Source organism: Drepanopeziza brunnea (genome assembly GCF_022702325.1).
Source record: "Drepanopeziza brunnea f. sp. 'multigermtubi' strain 214-2 chromosome Unknown ctg1, whole genome shotgun sequence".
Taxonomy (NCBI): Eukaryota; Fungi; Ascomycota; class Leotiomycetes; order Helotiales; family Drepanopezizaceae; genus Drepanopeziza; species Drepanopeziza brunnea.
In genome coordinates this window covers 5,234,187-5,252,831 of record NW_027094064.1, presented here as the reverse complement: position 1 = coordinate 5,252,831, position 18,645 = coordinate 5,234,187, and the positions used below count along the sequence as shown (strand labels likewise).

The following is an 18,645-nucleotide window of genomic DNA, read 5'->3' as shown; positions in this document are numbered from 1 at the left end:
ACACACCTAGTACTCAGTTGGGCCAGACTGCGGGAACTCGAAACCCACGCTGCGTCCGGTCAATTTTCTGTAGACCTCGGAGTAGGTGTCGAGTCTGTGATCAACGCCTCCCTTCTCCTTCTCGTCGAGGACGACCTTCAGGACCTTGCTGCCATCTTCCTTGGTGCGGACGCGCTTAGCGGTGATTTCAACAGGGAACACGAGGTCGGTGAGAATGGCATCGTGAACGGCGGTCAGAGTTCGGGAGCGAGGACGCTTCTGTGTCTGCGAGGTGCGCGAGCGGTTGGAGCGCTTGGGGCGGGGGAGGATGCGGCGCGAGGCGAGGAACAGGACGTGGCGATCGGAAAACTTCTTCTCGAGCTCACGGGTGAGACTGGGCTTGTCAGTGTTTCTGGTCAATGGCCCACGGAGAAGAGGGGGAAGGACGTACCGTTGCTGCACGCGGTGGAAGCCCAGGAGGGATGGGACGGGGACAAAGATGACAATAGCCTTCTTGCCGTGGCCAACTTCAACCTGTTAAAGATCAAAGTCAGCGTGCGATCTCCATGTTATGAAACAATGGTCCGCAGCCCGTCCGACTCCGATTCCACAACTTGGGTGACTCTCTGCCATCCCTCGTGAGAGAGAGACAGAGCAGCTCGCCGACAACCATAGCACAACGCATTGTAGGTACCCCATCCATTCTGTATCTCAAGTATGTTTGGCATTACCGCATGTATGTATGTCTGCCAGCGGCGCCCGCGTCGTCGTTTCGATCGTAGAAAAGCTGGGAATCTGTTTGGCTGCAGGAATTGTTAATAGCTTACCTCTTTGGCAGAGACGATCTGGAGAGGACGGAGAGCTGCCTTGAGGTCCGGGGTACCTGTCTCGAGGTCGTAGAGAGCGGTGGCGATCTGAGTCTCAAGCTCAGAAGGCTTTGCGCGCGATGCGCTGTTCGCCGCGATCTTGTTGATGGAACTCATGGTTGGGTTGTCGTGAAATTGGAATGGGTTGTTAACGAAGGAAAATTTGGTTTATGGTATTGTGTGGGATATGGACGCTAGGTTAGCGCGGGGCTAGGGTTAAGCGAGGTTCTCTCTCGACTGCTTTCTTTTCTCCTGTCCAACAACTCGTCGAAACAAGCAAGCAGTCTTAAATCTGCAAAATATCTGATATTGTAAAAAATTATGATACACTCGAGATTGGATATATTTCAAGATGCATCGACTAAACTATCAGCATAGTAACATCAACAACCATACGGAGCTATCAAGTCTTCTCCTGCGAAGCGATTCTCCCGGTGCATCTTGTTCTGAGTTTCGATGCAATTTCATGGTCGATTAATTTGCTCGCAGGCATCGTCGCGAGATCTTAATGCTCGGGATGTTCCTCCTCGATATTGGCTATTCGCCTCGACGACGCTTTCTTAACAGTGATTTCCGCAGGTCCTTTCATTGCGAGGTGGCCCACCATTTTCGCCTCGATTGTTTATTTACCCATGCACGTAGCGGAGGTGAGGCATTGTTACGCTTTGTTAATTATTAAGTATGGTTTTCCTCACCAGGCCACGAGACCCAATGTTCTACCAGTCTGCTTTTCTAATTAATATTATGACCGGTCTGCATAGCCATGCATGACGAAACCCAATGCCGCCCTATTGCAATTCATGCTTGACAACACCTAGCTACGTTGCCAATTGTCTCTACCCTCCTAGAGAACATATGGGTATGTTGTTTGTCCTGAATTCATGGCAAGCCGTGCAAATGCTTCAACATCCATATCATAGTAATTGTAAATCCATGCTCAGACTCCAGGGTTGTACACCTATGCGATGTGTTTCACTGAGGCCCCAAACTTCGCAATCGGTCAATGCCTTCGATACCCCTACCGAAATCCTGGATCATGATCTTCGGTTCTTGTCCTGTGCTGACAATGTGTCGGTAGTCTGACTTGGCCCCCAGGACCCAGCTCGCATGCCACTCGGGGAAAAATACGACCTCTTGTCCGGTTGCCATATCGAAGACCTTGATGCTCGAATCATAGCTTCCCGAGATCAGTCTACCGCTGATGGAATCGATGTGTAGAGACCGGACCAAGGCTGCATGAGCGTTCTCAATGTTGTGGATGCAGTCGTAGGTATTGGCGTTCCAGATACGGATGCTCTTGTCGTTTCCTGCAGAAGCGATGTACTTGGAGTCTTCGGAGAACTGGCTGCAAGCCAAACCTTTGGTATGTGCTCTGAGATCTTGGATGATGGAGAAATTGGTTATGTCCCACATCTTGACGAGGAAATCTCCGCTGCAGCTAACAATCGTGTTTCCTCGCAATTGAACTGCGTTTACTGGCCCTGAATGCCCTGAAAGTTGTTTGAGACAGCTTCCTGTCACCCGGTCCGAGACACAGATAGTGAGGTCCTTGGAGCAAGTGACGATGTACCGCTCATCAAAAGTCAGGTCGAGGACTGCTGCTGTGTGGTACTGGAGCTTCCTGATTGGTCTTAACGGCTGAAAATTACACTCCGCTTTCATCTGACTCTTCATATCGTGGATGATAACTGTACTATCTGAAGATCCTGTCACAAGGATTTCCTCGTCGTACTGGAGACACAAGATGGACTGAATGTGGCACATGGGATACGATATGATCGCTGGATGACTGTCATGGCCTCGTATAAATTGCCCTGAATTATCGGGATTCGGCCATGTCGCGTAATGGACTGCATGGTTGTTGTCATCAACCCTCAGGCTTGGATCATTGATAACGTCTGGGGGTCCGATGACGAGGGTGCAGGCGAGAGTTCTCATGTCCCATATGCGGATAGTCTTATCCCGTGAGCCTGTGATTATCTTGTTCCTAAACGACATGCATCAGTTAACTGCCTCTGAAAGAGGATTCAACACCTACTCATCAAATTGGACACAGTAGATGCTATCTCCATGTCCGTTGAGGTAGAATGTATCGCACTTTCCATTCTTCCAATTGGTACTAAGTTGTTGTCTGACTCGATACATGTCTTTCCAATCGTCAGCAGGATTATGGGCCGGTAACCCGAGACCCTTCCCTTGGGGTATCGGCTTGCCAGTTGCAAAAGATCGAGTCTGGTCTCTAAGGAAAATTTGTCGCCAAACAGATTTCTCAAGAGCTAAGGAATTCCATTCTTTGGAGACTCTGAGTACAGCAAAAAGGTCGTTCGAGTCCAAGAGGGCTAGTATTTGGAATGCTATTTCTCTTGGTAGATATTTGATGAAGTCAACGCCGACCATAGAATTTATTTTTGGGATGTTTTGCTGAGCGTCTTCCTCAAACTGTGTAATTGCCATTTCAATGCCACTTTCACGATCTCCCAATGCATCGAAAGGAGAAAGGCGATGTCTGCTCAGTTCGAGGTCGTTATGTATTCTCGCCGCGATCTTGGCCGACTCTCCTCCGGAATGACGAGGTATCCGAGGAGGCTCATTTCCATTCCCAGGGATCGGTAACATATTCTCTAGATTGCCAACTGAACGTCGAGACAAAACTATCGAATTTTCGGATGCGCGAGTTTGAGTTCCCAAGAAGACTTTCGAATGTCTATTGAAACTCGTGGCCGTCTTTAACCGTCGCCACGGGCTCTCGTTCTGAGGAACTTCCTGCAGTGGTGCCACATGCGAGTGCCGCCGCTGGCGGGTTTTGACCGAAATCGATGCTTTACGGAGCAGCTCAATGATCCCTCCCCCGAGTCTTCTCCCGTGGTCCTGCACCGAAGTATTTTTGCTACTGCCGAGCGTGGTGTTTATGCGTCCGGGCCCTTCCAAGTCTTGCCCTGTCAGAGGTAGCGTCTGTAACCGTTTCCTAGAGGGTAGCGGCCTAGAGCTGTTTGTACTCCCATTGCTAGAAGTTTCGTATGGCGTGGCGGAAGGACTGACAGAGGTGTGGAATTCCTGGCTCGAGTACCAGTCTTCGTAGTAGGAACGGCGGCTGCGGCTCATTGTGGGGGCGAGCTGTGGTTCTCGGGGCCCAGATCAAGGATGAAAGGTGCAGCAGACGGGTGCATAGGAGGAAGGAGGCTTGGATCGGTCGGTCGTGGTGTCCTGTATGAATGGGGAGGTGGGTAGGTAGGTAGGTAGGTAGGTAGGTAGGTAGGTAGGTAGGTAGCAGAGATGTTTTGTGAGGCCGTTGATTGTGTCGTTCAGAGTCGTCAGCGTCGTCGTCGTTAATAGCAGGACATGGTAAAGGAATGTGGGTTTGGGTGTTCATGAGAGAATGAGTGTGGTTGGGTAGGTGGGTAGGTGGTGGGTGTATATGCGCGAAGGGGGTCGAGAGTAAAGAGAGATCGTCTCGATGTTTATTATGCGAAGGGATGGGTAAGACAGGGGACAGGGGGGGAAGGGACAGGGTGAGCCTAGTGGGGGTTGTAGCGGGGCAGTGGGGCTTCTCCGTTCTCCGAACCATCCTTGCTAGGCCGCATCCCCGGACCGAGGCGAGACGGTCTGATCTTCTACAACTACCTGTTCCAACTACTTCCAACTACTTACAGCTACTTCCAACTACTTACAACTACCTACTACTAGCTACTACTACCGACCTCCGTAGTAAATAGTCTCTCTTTACCTTTCTTACTACTGTACGTGCTTGAATCGCCGTATTCTCACCGCATCTTCTCTTCTCGGCACAACCAGCGCACGAGTAAGTTTTTGATAACCTACATTTACCGGTTTTATTACTGTACCTATCCAAGACATGCGTATCTTCAGCGCATTGGGGAGTTCAGAGTACGTTCTATACGGTGCGGACTCTGCTCCTGTGCATGCATGAATCCCAAATGAAAATCTTCACGATCCCAGCTGACGATCCAGGAACGGCTTCAGGGGTCAGGCGTTTCATGTCAAAACGGCCGGTTGAGTATTGGTTGTAAGGAACAATAAAAATAGGAACAATTAATTTATCGTTATACTACGTACTACGTGCATCGATGTTTGGGGTATCGCTTACTCTGTAATCAGCCACATCGTGTGTACCTATTCTTGAGAGAGCACTATACCGCTCTTTACCTCCATCTTCCTCTCACAACTCGCAAAACAAACCCTCTACCTCCTCCTCGCCATCAACGAAGCCCTCGTCCTACGTTCTACATCCGATCTTTGGGTCTGCGGAACGAAGCTGTTTGCGCTGTTGCTAAGAGAGACTTCGGATGGCTGCACAGTGTTCGCGGTTTGGGTGCGGACATACATTGAAATGCGTTGAAGTGGAAGCCGTTGAACTGGGGAAATGTCGGCTTTGTCTATGTCGGTGCGACGATGAGAATGCTGTCTCTGGCTAGAGTCACCCTGGATACCACCGAGGACGAGCATGAGCAGCTGCGAAGAAAGCCAAATGATGGGTAGTCAGCGGCAAATTCGACCTTGAATCTCTCGGACCGCACAGAGGTCGAGATCCAGTCTACGGGTGGCCATTTCCCTATGTCCTTGCATCCGAATGCATGTAAGAAGGTACTTTGACGTGTGAATTTGTAGATGTCGAACAACCTGCAGTGGTCGAGAACGCTGTCTTTAACCTTATAATACTTGATGATATTACATCTTAGACTCTTTGATGCCGTCCGTGTCCGTCTGTGCTTGCATCGCCTCGGCTATTAGACAAAGAGGGTTCAAAGGGCACAGTGCAAAGTACGTAGTAGGTAGTAGTATATCAGTCATCTACTAGGACATGGGATATTGAATTGACCAGGAAATCACACATCAAGCAAGAGGTCTGGTCGTCCTGTTCTCCTTCGGTCCTCAATTGAAGAGAGTGTTGGCGTTTGCCCAATTGACAAGTCAACCAACCACCCGCCAAGGAAGACCAGCCGAGCAAGACTCTGCTATACCGCCTCTAATGACCCCAAAAACATTCTAAGTCTCCGCATCACCTTCCCCGCGTCCTGTCTGCCAAAGCTACAACGTCAAAGAAACAGCATTTTTCCCAACAAGGCGGAATTTCGTACGACCGAGCGCCCGTCAAAGCTGTTGCTTGAGAAGTGGAGCGTTCGAGGGTCAATAGCCTGAGAGTGGACCTTGCACCCTCCTAAGCTTGGTTCGCAAAAAGCCTTTTGAATCCTTTCTGTCAAGGCCTATCTATTATGGATCGGTTTCTTTCTCGCAAGGTAGGTTGTTGCAGCTCTACCTATCCAGCCTGTCCTTATCTGGAATGTTCAGCTGTCTTTGTTGCCGTTGCCGTTGCCGCAAGCGAGCCGCTTTTCGTCGCCTGACCTTCATGGCGATGCTGTAGTGTTCTTGGAGCCTTCCCAGATGGACACGCATTGTCAGGTACGCATTTTCTGGTCTGGTCCGACCTACCAAGCTTTTACCATGTACTCGATTTGAGACGATTGTTCTGCCGCTTTCTGCAAGTCTTTGTCGGCCGAAATCATGCGTTTGAGGTCGTCTGGTCCTTGCATCTCATGTTACAAGATTTAATTGACGCTTTTGTGGTTCATGTTTCTTTCAGTAACTGTGTGTCTTCGGCTCCGCATTCGAATTATTGTGGGAGGAGGGGTGGGTTGAGGGGAAATCAGATATCAAGCCTCGTGGTCTGGACCGGTCTGAGCCAACTAGTTTGGCGAGACTAGGTTACCATTAACCTCGAAATCACCCTAACAACAAAAGCTCCTCGTGTGAGATCGTTTCAATTTGACTTAAGACAATCTTACTTAAAATGGTCTAGAAGGTGGTTATTCGACGCCACGAACGTGATGGTCGCCAACGTTCTCCCAAATTAAAACTAGCCTCAGATATAAACCAAGTCATTCGCGTGCGTGCCACGAGGAACGAGTCAGAATTGTCCGCGACGGGTCAAGCCGAACCTTCGGCCACGCGGAGGCGAAGCTGGCTGAGTGCGGCTGTCTAATCTGTTCTCTGACTCGTGGATAGAATCGACCCAATCTCGGACTTGGGTCAGGGTGTTTTGTTGGCTCTCCCACGACGGATTGATCTCGCCAGCCACCACACCCTCCTCTCGCCTGAACAGTATATGTTCAGGGCAGGATAATCATACTCAGCTGATCAACCTCTTTGACGGGGTACTCCTTGGAGATAAGTCGGCTAATTGGGTCTCCTTTATACGCCGGCAATGCAAGCGAGCGCCTTGCTCAGTCCGCTTGAACCACTTCGAAATGATGAAGAAGAACGCGATTCGCGCTTATCCAGTACGAGAGCCTGCTACTAGCTTTGCCGTGGTTCGGAATTTCGATCATGGGACATAGCGAGTTGCTTAGACCGAAGTCGGTGCCGATGTTCAGTCCTCCGTAATACGGCAGCTGCTCGACGTACGTAGCTAGCTCGGGTCCGAATTGAAATCGTTTCCCGAGTTCATGTTTTGCGGGTTGGAGCACCAGAATATTCAACAGGCGGCAGATATTCGCTCTCTCTCTCTGTTAGAAGTGGTCGACAAACCCCGTGCAAATAATGAGAATCATGGCAAGCGAGATCTGCCCCCTTTCGACAACAAGCTTGGAGAAAAAGATATCCTAGCTGGATCGCCGTACCTAGACCTAAAGCTCGAAGAGCCCTTGGGTGACTGTGACAAGCATATTCTACCAGAGATGAACAGAAGCTCCTCGCATCCCAGAGAATGAATCTGAGAACCCAGCTGTGGCATTGCCAAGGGCTAAGGAAGGGACCATCTCATGTTGAACAGCAGCCGGTTACTCGGTCATGTGGATGATCTCTACGGAAGTCGAGCAGCTCTCTCTTTCCTAGATAATGCACGTTGAGATATGAATGGTCAAATTCGTCACTGATGTGTCCTGGAGCAGTAAGGCTCATGGTCAGTACCCAGGCTAGGTACTTGTGCTTCGACTACGGTATAGCAAGTCCTGCCAGGTGTAGGCCTAACGCTGTGTACGGAGATACCATATGCACTGTGTATATCTCGGTCCAGCTACACGATGGTTCGTATGTGAGGGTATGTATGTATGGATGGATGGATGGATGGATGCTGGAAGCCGACGACACATGGTGTTGCAAAGTTCCTCGCACGAAAATCCACCGGCCTGAGTAGGCAGGATCAGGCCGGAGACCGTAGTGATAATATACGCTTAACCTCCCCTTCATTCCTTTTCAGCCACTCCAGCAAATTCAGTTTCCCGAGGCCCTTCTGGCACACTCACCGTGTTCGCGATTCGTAATCGCCATTCTCGCTGATACTGCTTGCTCGATAGATAAACGCCTGCCTTGTATCCTGTTTCCCGTTCTCTCCTCCAGTTAGCGACTACAAAAGTGGTTGCAGCTGGGCGATATGTAGTAGTCTCTACTAAGTCCAGCAAAGCCGGATCGAGGAAACTGGCGCTCTCGAAGTACACATTTGAGGATCCCAATGTCGCTTTTTAACAGCTTCATCTGCTAATCCATCCATCCCGGGTGGATGGATGTATTAATGAAGAAGTGCTTTCCTCCGGTTCCCATGTTACCGACCATGGTTAGATGAACGAACTCACGATCCAACTTGGAAGCATCTAATGTTATGGAGTCTAGTCTGGACTGGCCATCACAGGCTTGTATTAGCGAGCTCCTTTTTCTCATTCCGAGATCAAACTGGGTTGTATTGCAAGAGCGCCAGGAAGGGCTGTTGCGTCCCATACTCTACCTATCAGATCAGCGCTAATATCCAAGACTGGATGGATACTTTCGGCCTGCCCAAGTAAGCCATTAGCAAGTCTACAATGCCTATGGAAGGTCTTACCATCCTAGTTTACATTTACTACTACGACTCCAGAAATAGTAGTAGTAGTATGTAAATTTTTGTTCCTTCATCCATGAAGGTGCATACACCTAAACAAAAGATTAGACCGTGCGACCAATCATCGGACTGCCTTCTGCATTCTTTAAAACTTTACCCCCCCCCCCCCCCCCCCTAAAAAAAATCCCCCCGGCAAAACTCAACTGGAAGCTCATGACAACGGGACGTTGTAAGGTTCCAGTCCATGACATCCCATCTCGGAAAGCCGTATCTCTAAGCGGAAGAAGGTCCGTCCTATGCTATCTGGGGGAAGCCCCAGAAGAGAGATCCGCGCTCTCGAGCACGCTCACGTGGCGTACTGGTCTCTCGAGCTGTGCGAGACAGTTGATCAGCAAGGGAGGGACAAACCATCAGCTACCGGTATTTCTACGACAGGCTGTATTCAAGGCCGGTGAATCGCCGCTGGAGGAGGATAGGAGATACGTCATGCGGCGGGTGAAAGAGTTGACGTGGGTTTCGGGGATCTGGTCCGAGTTGAGGATGACACCAGAACGATTTTGTAAGTGAGGATTTTTGGCTGGGCTGCTGTGGAACTAATTACCTACTCTGATACCTATGAGCTAGGTACAACTACGCAGTACACTTACTGTGTGCACATTACAGCCAGCCATTCACTGGGTTTCGCTGCTCGGTACGTAAGATAGGGGCTAGCTCGCTTAATTACTTGGCTCGATCAACGTCGTCTCTAATAAATCACTGGCTGCCCGATGGGGTGGATGTCACCAAGTTGTGACGGCAAGAGCCAAAAATCGGTAATATTGGATTGTGGCGCGAGAATCATTCTGAAAGTTTCTAATTACATGCCTTCTCCTGAAGGGCATACGCAGCCTCGTACATACTCCGGAGGAACTAGACACTAAGAATTAAAATCTGATAAACGTGAAGCCCATTGTGGGATGAATATGACCTGACTGTAGGTAGGGTTCTCAAAGAACACCGATCAGAACCAACCCGAGTTCCAACTGCCGCATCTGTTGTTTGGGTTGACATTCGCGTTTGCGCTGTGGCAGTCATACCACTGATTCTTGCACTTGGTGTTCGCAGTATCGAAATTGTCGCCGCGCTTGTTGTTCCGGCATCCCTGCGCGTAGGTGTCGACGCAACTGTTGTACTGGGAGTCGCACGCATCCTGGCATCCTTTGCTTGGGCCGTTGTTGCCGTAGCGAGGGTAGGAGGGACAGTCTTCAGACCTGGCAGATGTGTAGAGCTTGAAGGGGAAGCCGGCCATGAATCCCGAGAGCATATTGTTACAGGTCAGGCACGGGAGGCCGATACCTCCGACTGGAGAGTCTGAGCTGTATCCTTTCCGGGGGTTGTTTGGCTGGACGCAAATGTTGGAGTTGGTCGGGATGGGAATATAGGAGGTCAAAGTTGGCGTAGCACTCGTGGTACTGGGCTTGGCTGTGGGAGCTGGGCAGGTGTAAACCGAGGTGGAGACTATTGACGATGGCCGAGCAGGTCCAGACGGAGGATATTTGGATCGGCAGCCATCCTTGGAGCAGCTGATGCCTGGGCAGTAGTTGCTGCAGTAGGAACCGACAGATGTGCACCAGCTAGAGAATTGGAAGCAGTTCATGCTAGCAGGGAATCCAGCCTTCAAGAAACATGAAGCGGCTTGGACAGTACAGGATGAGAATGCAGCCCAGCACGAGCTCTTATCGTAGAAGGCTGGAAGAGGGTTTGAGCACCATTTACCGACTCTATACTCGCAGGTTGGGGTTGGAGAAGAAGTGATACTGTCATTAATTAGATATGCTTCTACTGGACGAGGATAGGAACTTACGTTGTTGTGCAAAGAGAAGCGGTAATTTTAGTCGACGCTAGGCAAAGATTTAGTATGGTAAGGGCTCGAAGTCGTGAATGGACTTACAAGGGGGTGTTACAGTAGGCGGAACAGAATAAGTAGTCGGAAACTTCGACGTAGAAGTTAAAGATTGTGATGAGGAGGTAGAAGTTGTAGGCCTTGTAGAAGGGGGCTGAGACGATGAGCTAACAGTGTTGAAAGAGCTGGATGATGAGCTTGTTGGATATGGAGAACTACTAGAGGTCGAACAAGTAGACGTCTCGGAAGTAGACGTCGCAGAAGTAGACGACTCAGAAGTAGAGGTCGTAGAAGTAGAGGTCGTAGAAGTAGAGATCACAAAAGTAGAGGTCTCAGAGGTAAAGGTCGTAGGAGCAGACGTCTCAGAATTAGAGGTCTCAGAAGTAGAGGTCGTAGGAGCAGAAGTCTCAGAAGTAGAAGTCTCAGAAGTAGAAGTCTCAGAAGTAGACGTCGAAGAGGTAGATGCAAAGCTTGAGGAGCTTGATGAGCTTATCGAAACAATTGAAGAAAAAGTCGAGCTAGTTGGGCTGACCGATGACGGATCCAAGGAAGAACTTGAAGATGATGTTGTCGTAGATTGCGGCAGGGTCGAGCTAGTCGACGAGTCGGACAAAGATGAAAATGAGCTGGTCGTCGGTTGTGTTAGAACGAAGCTACTGAGCGAGCTGGAAGAGCTGGACGAAGACGATAGCGAGCTGGTCGTAATTTCAGGAAGGCTAGTGTTACTAGTGCTTGATGAACTTGGTGTTGGCGTTGGAAAGGAGCTTGAGAAAGATGAAGATCCTCCCTCACAAGGCTCGGTTGACTCCAGATCCTTGGCAACATAGAGATCAAGAACACTGCTTCCTCCACAGGTCTCGGAAGGATTTCCCCTGCAAGGCTTATTACATTTGCTGTCATCTACTGGCAGGGTTCCATTGCCCAAAACAACACCACTTTTCAAAGAGTCAGCCTCATGTCGATGTTTGAGTCAGGAACAGACGGTTGCGATATGCAAACTTGCATATTGCCACAAGAGTAACAATGCACATACCAGTAGCACTCCTGGGCGAATTCGAGACCAGCAAACGAGTATCCACCCGTCTTACATGCAGTAAGGCAGCTTTCGACGGTCATTGTAGAAGCATTAACCTGAGACTGTCTCCAAGAGAGCGAGCGTCCCATAGATCCTTCAGAGTAGCACCCGAGCTTCTGATAGTCCGAAATCGTCGTGAAATCTGCGACAGGGAACGTTGGATCTTGATAGATGCTAATATGCTTCAGTCCTCCACAAACCTCCGTACTGTCACCACCGCAGCTGAAATCACAATCTGATTCGGTAGCTTGAATATTGTTGACAGAGGCGCCGCAGAAGCACTAAGCGATGTCAGAAAAGCATAATGTTTGTTTTCATCGATTTCTTACCTCCTTGCCATATTCCAGGCCGGCGTACTGGTAATCGTTTCCTGGAGAGAATCAGCAACGCCCGATTCGCAATGAGTTGGAAAGTACCTTTGCAGAAGGCGACGCAGGCCTGAACGGTCTGGTTCTGATTCCTGGGGCCCGTGTACAAGAGCGTTCGCGGACTGCCACTGTCTGCGAAACAGCCAGCATATTTGAATGGAGTAAAATCGGTGCAAGAGGGTTGGGCCGGCCCCTGGGTACGTTTGACGGGATATAGACCACTGGTACTGGCGCCGGAAAAGAGTGTGAGAGCTGCAGAAGCCATAGTAAAAACCTTGAGGTTCAACATGATGTCAAATAAGACTCCCGTTTACTGAGCTTGACGATCAACAACTTATGAGACGGAGAGGAGAGCGGATGCTGTTGAAGAAAGACCGCCAGAATGGGATAACGAGGTGGGAAGAAGATTTTATATAGATAGAAATGCCTGCATCATACCTACAACTCGTTTCGGACGACGCTGATGTCCGATAAAAAGTTGTGGCAGCACACTTGAGACTTCGGGGCAGTTCCGACCTGGACTCACCATCGAGAGCTGGCGAAACACAGTGGCTAGCTGTCATTGTGATGCTTAACCTGACTTATTGGGGATACGCCCAGGTGCTCGATCTTGATAATGTGGTTACCAGGCTTGATGGAAACAACGGAGGACGGGTTGGCACCATTCTCTTCGGCAAGCGACGACAACTTGTCAAACCCTCCCTCCCGAAGAGTTGGTATTCTGATTTTCAATGCTTCTATAAAAAGATAGAACAGATTGATGAGCCCCAAGCCCCACAGAGCTTTGATTTACCTCCCGAGCAGGCCTCCTGTCATATTGGAGCGCTCTGCGGGTGCATCCTGCTTGTCCTAGGCTCGAAGTGGCGAAAGTGAGGCTGGGGAAGCTCCAATACATTGAAGGAGAGAATCCAAATAGAGACTTGAAAGCGTTTGACCCCCCGATTCGCAGCATTTTCTGTTCCGAAGGGCTGAAGGAGACGCCGGGAGGAAAGGGGCCTCGCTAAATATCAAATCAATTGTAACGAAATGCGGGTCCTTGTCGATAGTTTTGTCCGATCTTCTACTTACTGTAGCGGCTGTAGCCCCAAAGGCCTGATCTCAACCACAGCCCGGATCAGCATGCAAGTACGGATACGTACCACGCGGATCCGACTTGAAGTGAACACCAACTTCCCAATATCAAAGCGCGGAGTACATCGTAGCACCGCATTTATTGCTATCCTGCCCCAACATGTGCAAGATTGTCAGGACTGGACGACTACTCGAGGTTGACGGTCCAATATTGATAGGTATATATATATATATATTAGTCGCTGCACGATGCAAAGTGACGGACGGGGCGGACACAGCCGTAGTCTGTTCTGTATCTTATCCGGGAATTATCTAGCAAGCAACTCAAGCCAAGTCAATCCCGATGAATTTTGGCTCTTCTCTGTTTCTCTGTCATAGGTGCATGTCATACATACATACGATATATCCAGATATCGGTCTCGGGCATCTATGACAATTCTGTGCGAGTCCTCGGCGGCGGCAGGCAGGCTGCAGCTTTGAACCATGAGCTCTGCAACTTCGCGGATCGTCCTTCATGCAGCAAGCATGCATACTGTAAGTAAGGTACCGGTACCATTACCGTGCCGTCGTACAGTACCATCCATCTATTCCTCCATTCCTCCATCCATCCATTCATCCACTCATCCCAAGCCCTCAGCTGCAGGGTGAAGGATCAGACAAGTACCGCTCAGACCCCGCCCACTGCAGCTACCCCACGCTGTGACTCCCAGTGCAATATCATTCTTCGTATTCAGCTCCTGTCTCTTGCTACTATTTGCAGTTGTATTTCCAAGCTGGGTGTGCTCTGAATTTTACGCGATCTCTCTGAGCCCCACATCACATTATCGCCCTTCCGCTCTCTTCTCCATCAGCGGCCCGTTCCTTACAGCTAGTCTAGCCAGCAGACAGGCTACAGCTACTCTCTACTATTCATGCACTCTTCGGCTTGAATCTGGAGGCGATAGGAGCGGTTGTGATAGCTAGCATCAATACAGAGCGGCCTATGACAGAGACGACATCCAGTGTACGGAGTGGAACAAAGAAAACAAAGTTCTGTCGGCTGTGAGAATGGATACAGACTTGGGACATGATTAGATGAGGAAATGTCAAGAATCAGACTTTCGATAGGCCTCAAAACCAGAACAGTCGTTGAAGTGTCACCGAGATCATAGCCACCACCAGAAGAGGCACGAAACATCGCCAAAACATCTTTTACACATTCTTCATTTTTCTCCAGGCGAAGAGCTAGCCTGGCACGACCAATGAAACGCCATATCTAATTACATGAAGACAATCATTTCCCTTATTGCTTGTTACGGAGGTGAGGAGGAACAAACTTCCCAGCAGTGCCACTGGGCTTCAGGTTCGGCACTTCCTCCTCTCCCCTTCCTGAGCGACCACGTGACGTAGGATCACCACCTGAGGAAGCAGCTGGGGCGGCAGCAGGCTCACCACCGGCATTCTTGGCAGCTTCCCGGTCTCTCCAGTTTGGCTTGCCACCTGCGAGCGCGATACGTGGAGGTCCGGCAGGGCGGTCATTTGAGTCGGTACGCTCCATTGTCGGGGCACGACTGGCTGGTGGAGGTGCGCGAGACATGGGGGACTCGGTACGTGGAGCCTCCTTTCCTTCCATTCGCAACTTCTCTTTCTCTCTCCATCCTCCAGGCTTCGCACCAGTGAGCGCGAGCGGTTGTCTCGTTGCTCCTGACCCGCCTCTCTCCATCGCGGGGGGAGCTCCTCTGGGAGCGGCCTTGGCTTCAGCACGTCTCTTCTCTGCCTCCTCGGCTCGTCTGGCTTGAAGTGCAGCCATCTCCAGGGCTTCTTGTCTCTCCTTCTCACGAATGGCCTTCAGCTCCGCGAACTCGGCTTTCTTCCTCTCATCTCTGGCGGCCTTCTCCTCAGCCTCCTTGGCCGCACGCTCCTCCTCCTCGCGCAAGATGCGGTCTTGCTCTGCGCGCTCTCTCTTCTCACGTGCCTTGCGCTCACGGAATTCCTTCTTGCGTGCGGCCATAGCCTTATCCAAGTCTCTCTGGGCATCACGGCGACGCTTCTCGAACTCATCTTGTCTTCGCTCGACAATCGTCTCTCTGTAGCTCTCGTAGTGGCCAACAAGACGGCTCAGTCTGTGCTTGAGATCGACATTCTCTCGGTGTTTGGCTTCAGCGTCCTTCAAAGTTTGTGCCTTGGTCTTCTCGTAAGCTTGCAGATCCCTTTCGCGTTGAGAGGCGTAATCTTCAGGCAGCTTCTTGGATTCCTCCTTCCGGAAAGCTCGCTCGAGATGATCGATACGCTTGCCAGTGATACGGAGCTTCTCATTAGTGTCGTTCTTCTCCCGCTCCAGTTGCTGAAGCTTGATTCGGCGAATGTCGTTGCTATCGAGGTTATCAATATTTTCAAGGTCGATATCAATTGCCTTGGGGCCAATCTTGAGGTCAGCGATCTGCTTCTTGAGTTCCTCCTTGCGAACTCGGTCCAGCTCGGCCTTGAGACGCTTCTCTTCACGATCCTTTTGCTCTTGTTGAAGTCGCTTGTCCTCGGCCTCCTGAAGTTGGGCAGCTCTAAGACGTTTCCGAGTGGCGTCCTCTTTATCCTTTTGTGCCTGTATCTGTGAAGCCTCCTCCTTTCTCTTGGCGATGACATCCTTCCGTGACAAAACCTCGAGATGCTCCTGTTCTGCGCCAGCTTTTGCCCTAGCGAATGCCGCGTCTCTAGCCTTGACTCTTGCATCATTGAACGAAGGATCCACGTATTGGCAGGTAATGTAGAGAGATCTCGCCAAGCGAGTCAACTGGGTTCTCACAATTTCGGAAGGAGTGCTTTGGAGTCTTTGAACTGAAGATGTCTCGCTCTCAGCAGACCCACCACCAGAGCCAGCTTGAACAGCCTTGGTGGAGGAGAAAACATCAGTGTCGAAGCTAAGAACACCAGTTGCATGATCCATACGAATGGCAAGATCACCCTTCTTGTTTCCGTTCATGATGAACTTCTCGATGGTATCTCTGCTGACTTGGAAAGGCTCTGGGAACTTGGCGAGGTTCTCAACAAACTCGAGGTCCACAGTCTCATAGACTTGAGACAGTTGTTGAAAGAGTCTGGTTAAGATGACTTGCTGCAGGGGAAGTACGTACTTCTCCATGTCGGCATCCTGTCCAATCTTGGCCAAAATAGGGGAGATTTTCTGGCAAATAGACAGGGGGTGGAAGTCAACCTCCAGGATTTGGTAGAGCTCACGAATCTCAGGGCGAGCGCGCTTCAGAAGACCCTTGCTCATGGCATCCTTGAAAAGAACAGCACGGGTAGGGGCTTGAGCCATTCCGAGTAGATGAGTGAGGCGAGAGTTCTTGTTTTTCTTGGCTTCGTCAATATCGACCAATGCACCACGGGACCTCGAAGTGCTGATGACTGGAATGGCAAGAGCAGACAAGAGAACAAAAGAAGCGGCCTTGGAGAGATCAGCCTCAGAAGTTGCTGGGTTATCAGCCTTCTTGCTTTGACCGGCTGCGACCATGGAGGCGGACTGGCGGAGCAGGTTATAATATCGGGACCAAGCAGCAGCATGGAATAGATAGTTCTCTCCAACCAGGAAAATACGGGTCAACTTCTCGTAGTAGTTGGCCATCATGACATTCTTCGGTGGGCGCTTGCTGAGGTTTAAAAGGGTATGGATATCCTCAATGCTTCTGAAAGCCTCCTGCCACAGCTCAAGTTCAACCGCGACGTTTAGCTGTTGAAAACGGGTCTCAAGATGGCGCTGAAGAGTGTCTGGGTCGTTCAAGTTGATAGCGTGCATCTGAGCAGAGTACTTGGCGGCAGTCTGAACATGGTTTCGGAGCAGCTCGCATAGTCTGCGAAACTCGGTTTTCCGGGTGTACTTTTGGCAGAATTCGAAAGCCTGCATGGCAGTGCTCTGGTACATGATTTCCAATCTCGCATTATTCCTGAGTATGTCGAGAACGGTTCGGTAGGTCTCCCAGAGGAATTTTAGCCATGGTGTAACGATAGCTCGGTCTGTACGGTCTCGGGATTGTTCCCCGGAGACAGTCGAAAGGAGGATGGATTCTGGGGTTTCGCTGGCCTCGAGATCGTCCACACTGGCAGTGGCGGCGGTGGTTTCAAGGGAGGATTGTACTTCGTCAGCCTTGGCTTGTGCCGTCTTCACCTTCTCCTCTGCCAACTCGATAAACTTCTTCAACACCAGCTATTGCGCAGTGTTAGCGTCGCCTCCGCAACGTCATCCGTGGGGTGTGGTTCGGTCCCTACCTCAATCGTGCCGACGTTTGTATTTTGACTGATGTTCTTGTACTGATACAAGGCATCCTTCGCAAGCTTACCCTTCTTTTGCTCGACGGACTGCTCGACGAGCAGGAGCATAACCGGCTCCAGGGACGTGATGGGTGCATTTCGACTTCTCTTGGAAGTGATGTGTTCGTGAAGGAGGTTCAGCGCAGCCGGCGTTTGGCCCACGCCCATCAGCTCATGAGCACGCTTCAGCACGTTCTCTGGCTTCTGGTGGGGAGGAGGAGGAGGCATGTTGAGATTCCGCGATGCCCTCGCCGGGTAGTTGACGTGTATTTTGGGTCAGTGTTTCGATGGGGATACCTGGTGGCCGAGAGGACAATGGATCGGGTTTTTTGAGTGCTTGTGTGCGGCCCGTGCAATCGCAAAATTCATCGCTTTACGCGAGTGGTGCGGCCTAAGGCATCAAGGCTCGACCAGTCATCGGTCTAGTCCGTTTTGAGCGCTGGAGCCTGACATCCGAGTTGCAACAACAACACGAACCCCGAACAGCATAATCCCAAGCAAACGGCCACCCTCTTAATCGCTCTCAACGCCGTCCAGGAAGCTGTCGCAAGCTTCGAGCTCTCCGGTCTCAATAATTTTCCAGGTACGCGCAGCGGAATTCAGGCCGCGTGGTCTTTCAATTGTAACCGCTCTGACAGTCGAGTTGATCAGGATTCGCGACCGCCCCGAGCAACGATTTCTTCAAAATGCCTTCTGGATACTCCTCCCGCGAAGACCCCGGCCAGATCAAGAAAAACAAACAATCTATGGCGGATCTCAAACTGCGACGTCTCACCGAGCTGAACACCCGTCTGCGAGAGGATCTGGAGAGAGAACGCATTCCAGTCTCACAAGCGTCTAAGAGGTATACAGGTTCGGTTTTCTCACGCAGAGGTCGCAGGCTCACAATCGAGCAGTATCATCTCCTACACGAACAGCACGAAGGACTTCATGGTCCCATCGGCTTGGGGATCGGTTGATAAGAAGGACGATCCATACGCACCACAACGTGAGCACCAAAACCCCTTGATGTCCACGCATAATCTAACCTCTTTTTCTGCAGAATCCGGAGGCTGCTGTATAGTCATGTAGGTGGGCTTGATACCAAAAGGCGTTCACAGGCGTAATGGATGAGTGTACGATAATACCTCTATCGGCACAAGCAATGGTGTATGTTTTTCCTTAGAAGGCTTGGACGAAGAAAGAGCATGTAATATTTCATTGTTTGTCATGGGGACTGCGGGTTGCTTCGTGTGTTAAAGAGGTACAAAATGCTTCGGAGTCTTAAGATGGAGTGCCACCATACCATAATCGTA

At 50.5% G+C, this 18,645-nt stretch overlaps 6 protein-coding genes across 6 annotated transcripts; 1 reads left to right on the top strand and 5 right to left on the bottom strand.

The window, feature by feature from the left end:
- Positions 1–6: 6 nt before the first annotated feature.
- Positions 7–962, bottom strand: L3040_001021 (40S ribosomal protein eS7; the record flags this gene model as incomplete). Its single annotated transcript, XM_007297270.1, has 3 exons — positions 7–373; positions 431–513; positions 807–962. The coding sequence occupies 3 exons, from the start codon at positions 960–962 to the stop codon at positions 7–9; spliced, it is 606 nt and encodes a 201-aa protein (XP_007297332.1).
- Positions 963–1,817: 855 nt separating this feature from the next.
- On the bottom strand, positions 1,818–3,947 carry L3040_001020 (uncharacterized protein; the record flags this gene model as incomplete). Its single annotated transcript, XM_007297269.1, has 2 exons — positions 1,818–2,832; positions 2,884–3,947. 2 exons carry the CDS (start codon positions 3,945–3,947, stop codon positions 1,818–1,820), a joined length of 2,079 nt encoding a protein of 692 aa, XP_007297331.1.
- A 2,169-nt stretch (positions 3,948–6,116) lies between these two features.
- L3040_001019 (uncharacterized protein) lies at positions 6,117–6,394 on the bottom strand (the record flags this gene model as incomplete). The annotated part of the gene is made up of 2 exons (XM_007297268.2): positions 6,117–6,237; positions 6,294–6,394. 2 exons carry the CDS (start codon positions 6,392–6,394, stop codon positions 6,117–6,119), a joined length of 222 nt encoding a protein of 73 aa, XP_007297330.2.
- A 3,279-nt stretch (positions 6,395–9,673) lies between these two features.
- L3040_001018 (uncharacterized protein) lies at positions 9,674–12,263 on the bottom strand (the record flags this gene model as incomplete). The annotated part of the gene is made up of 6 exons (XM_007297267.2): positions 9,674–10,469; positions 10,604–10,709; positions 11,348–11,490; positions 11,589–11,911; positions 11,960–12,000; positions 12,047–12,263. The coding sequence occupies 6 exons, from the start codon at positions 12,261–12,263 to the stop codon at positions 9,674–9,676; spliced, it is 1,626 nt and encodes a 541-aa protein (XP_007297329.2).
- Positions 12,264–14,351: 2,088 nt separating this feature from the next.
- On the bottom strand, positions 14,352–17,578 carry L3040_001017 (uncharacterized protein; the record flags this gene model as incomplete). Its single annotated transcript, XM_007297266.1, has 2 exons — positions 14,352–17,246; positions 17,309–17,578. 2 exons carry the CDS (start codon positions 17,576–17,578, stop codon positions 14,352–14,354), a joined length of 3,165 nt encoding a protein of 1,054 aa, XP_007297328.1.
- An 87-nt stretch (positions 17,579–17,665) lies between these two features.
- L3040_001016 (uncharacterized protein) lies at positions 17,666–18,421 on the top strand (the record flags this gene model as incomplete). Its single annotated transcript, XM_066155402.1, has 5 exons — positions 17,666–17,674; positions 17,837–17,933; positions 18,002–18,194; positions 18,247–18,338; positions 18,393–18,421. 5 exons carry the CDS (start codon positions 17,666–17,668, stop codon positions 18,419–18,421), a joined length of 420 nt encoding a protein of 139 aa, XP_066013421.1.
- Positions 18,422–18,645: the final 224 nt, after the last annotated feature.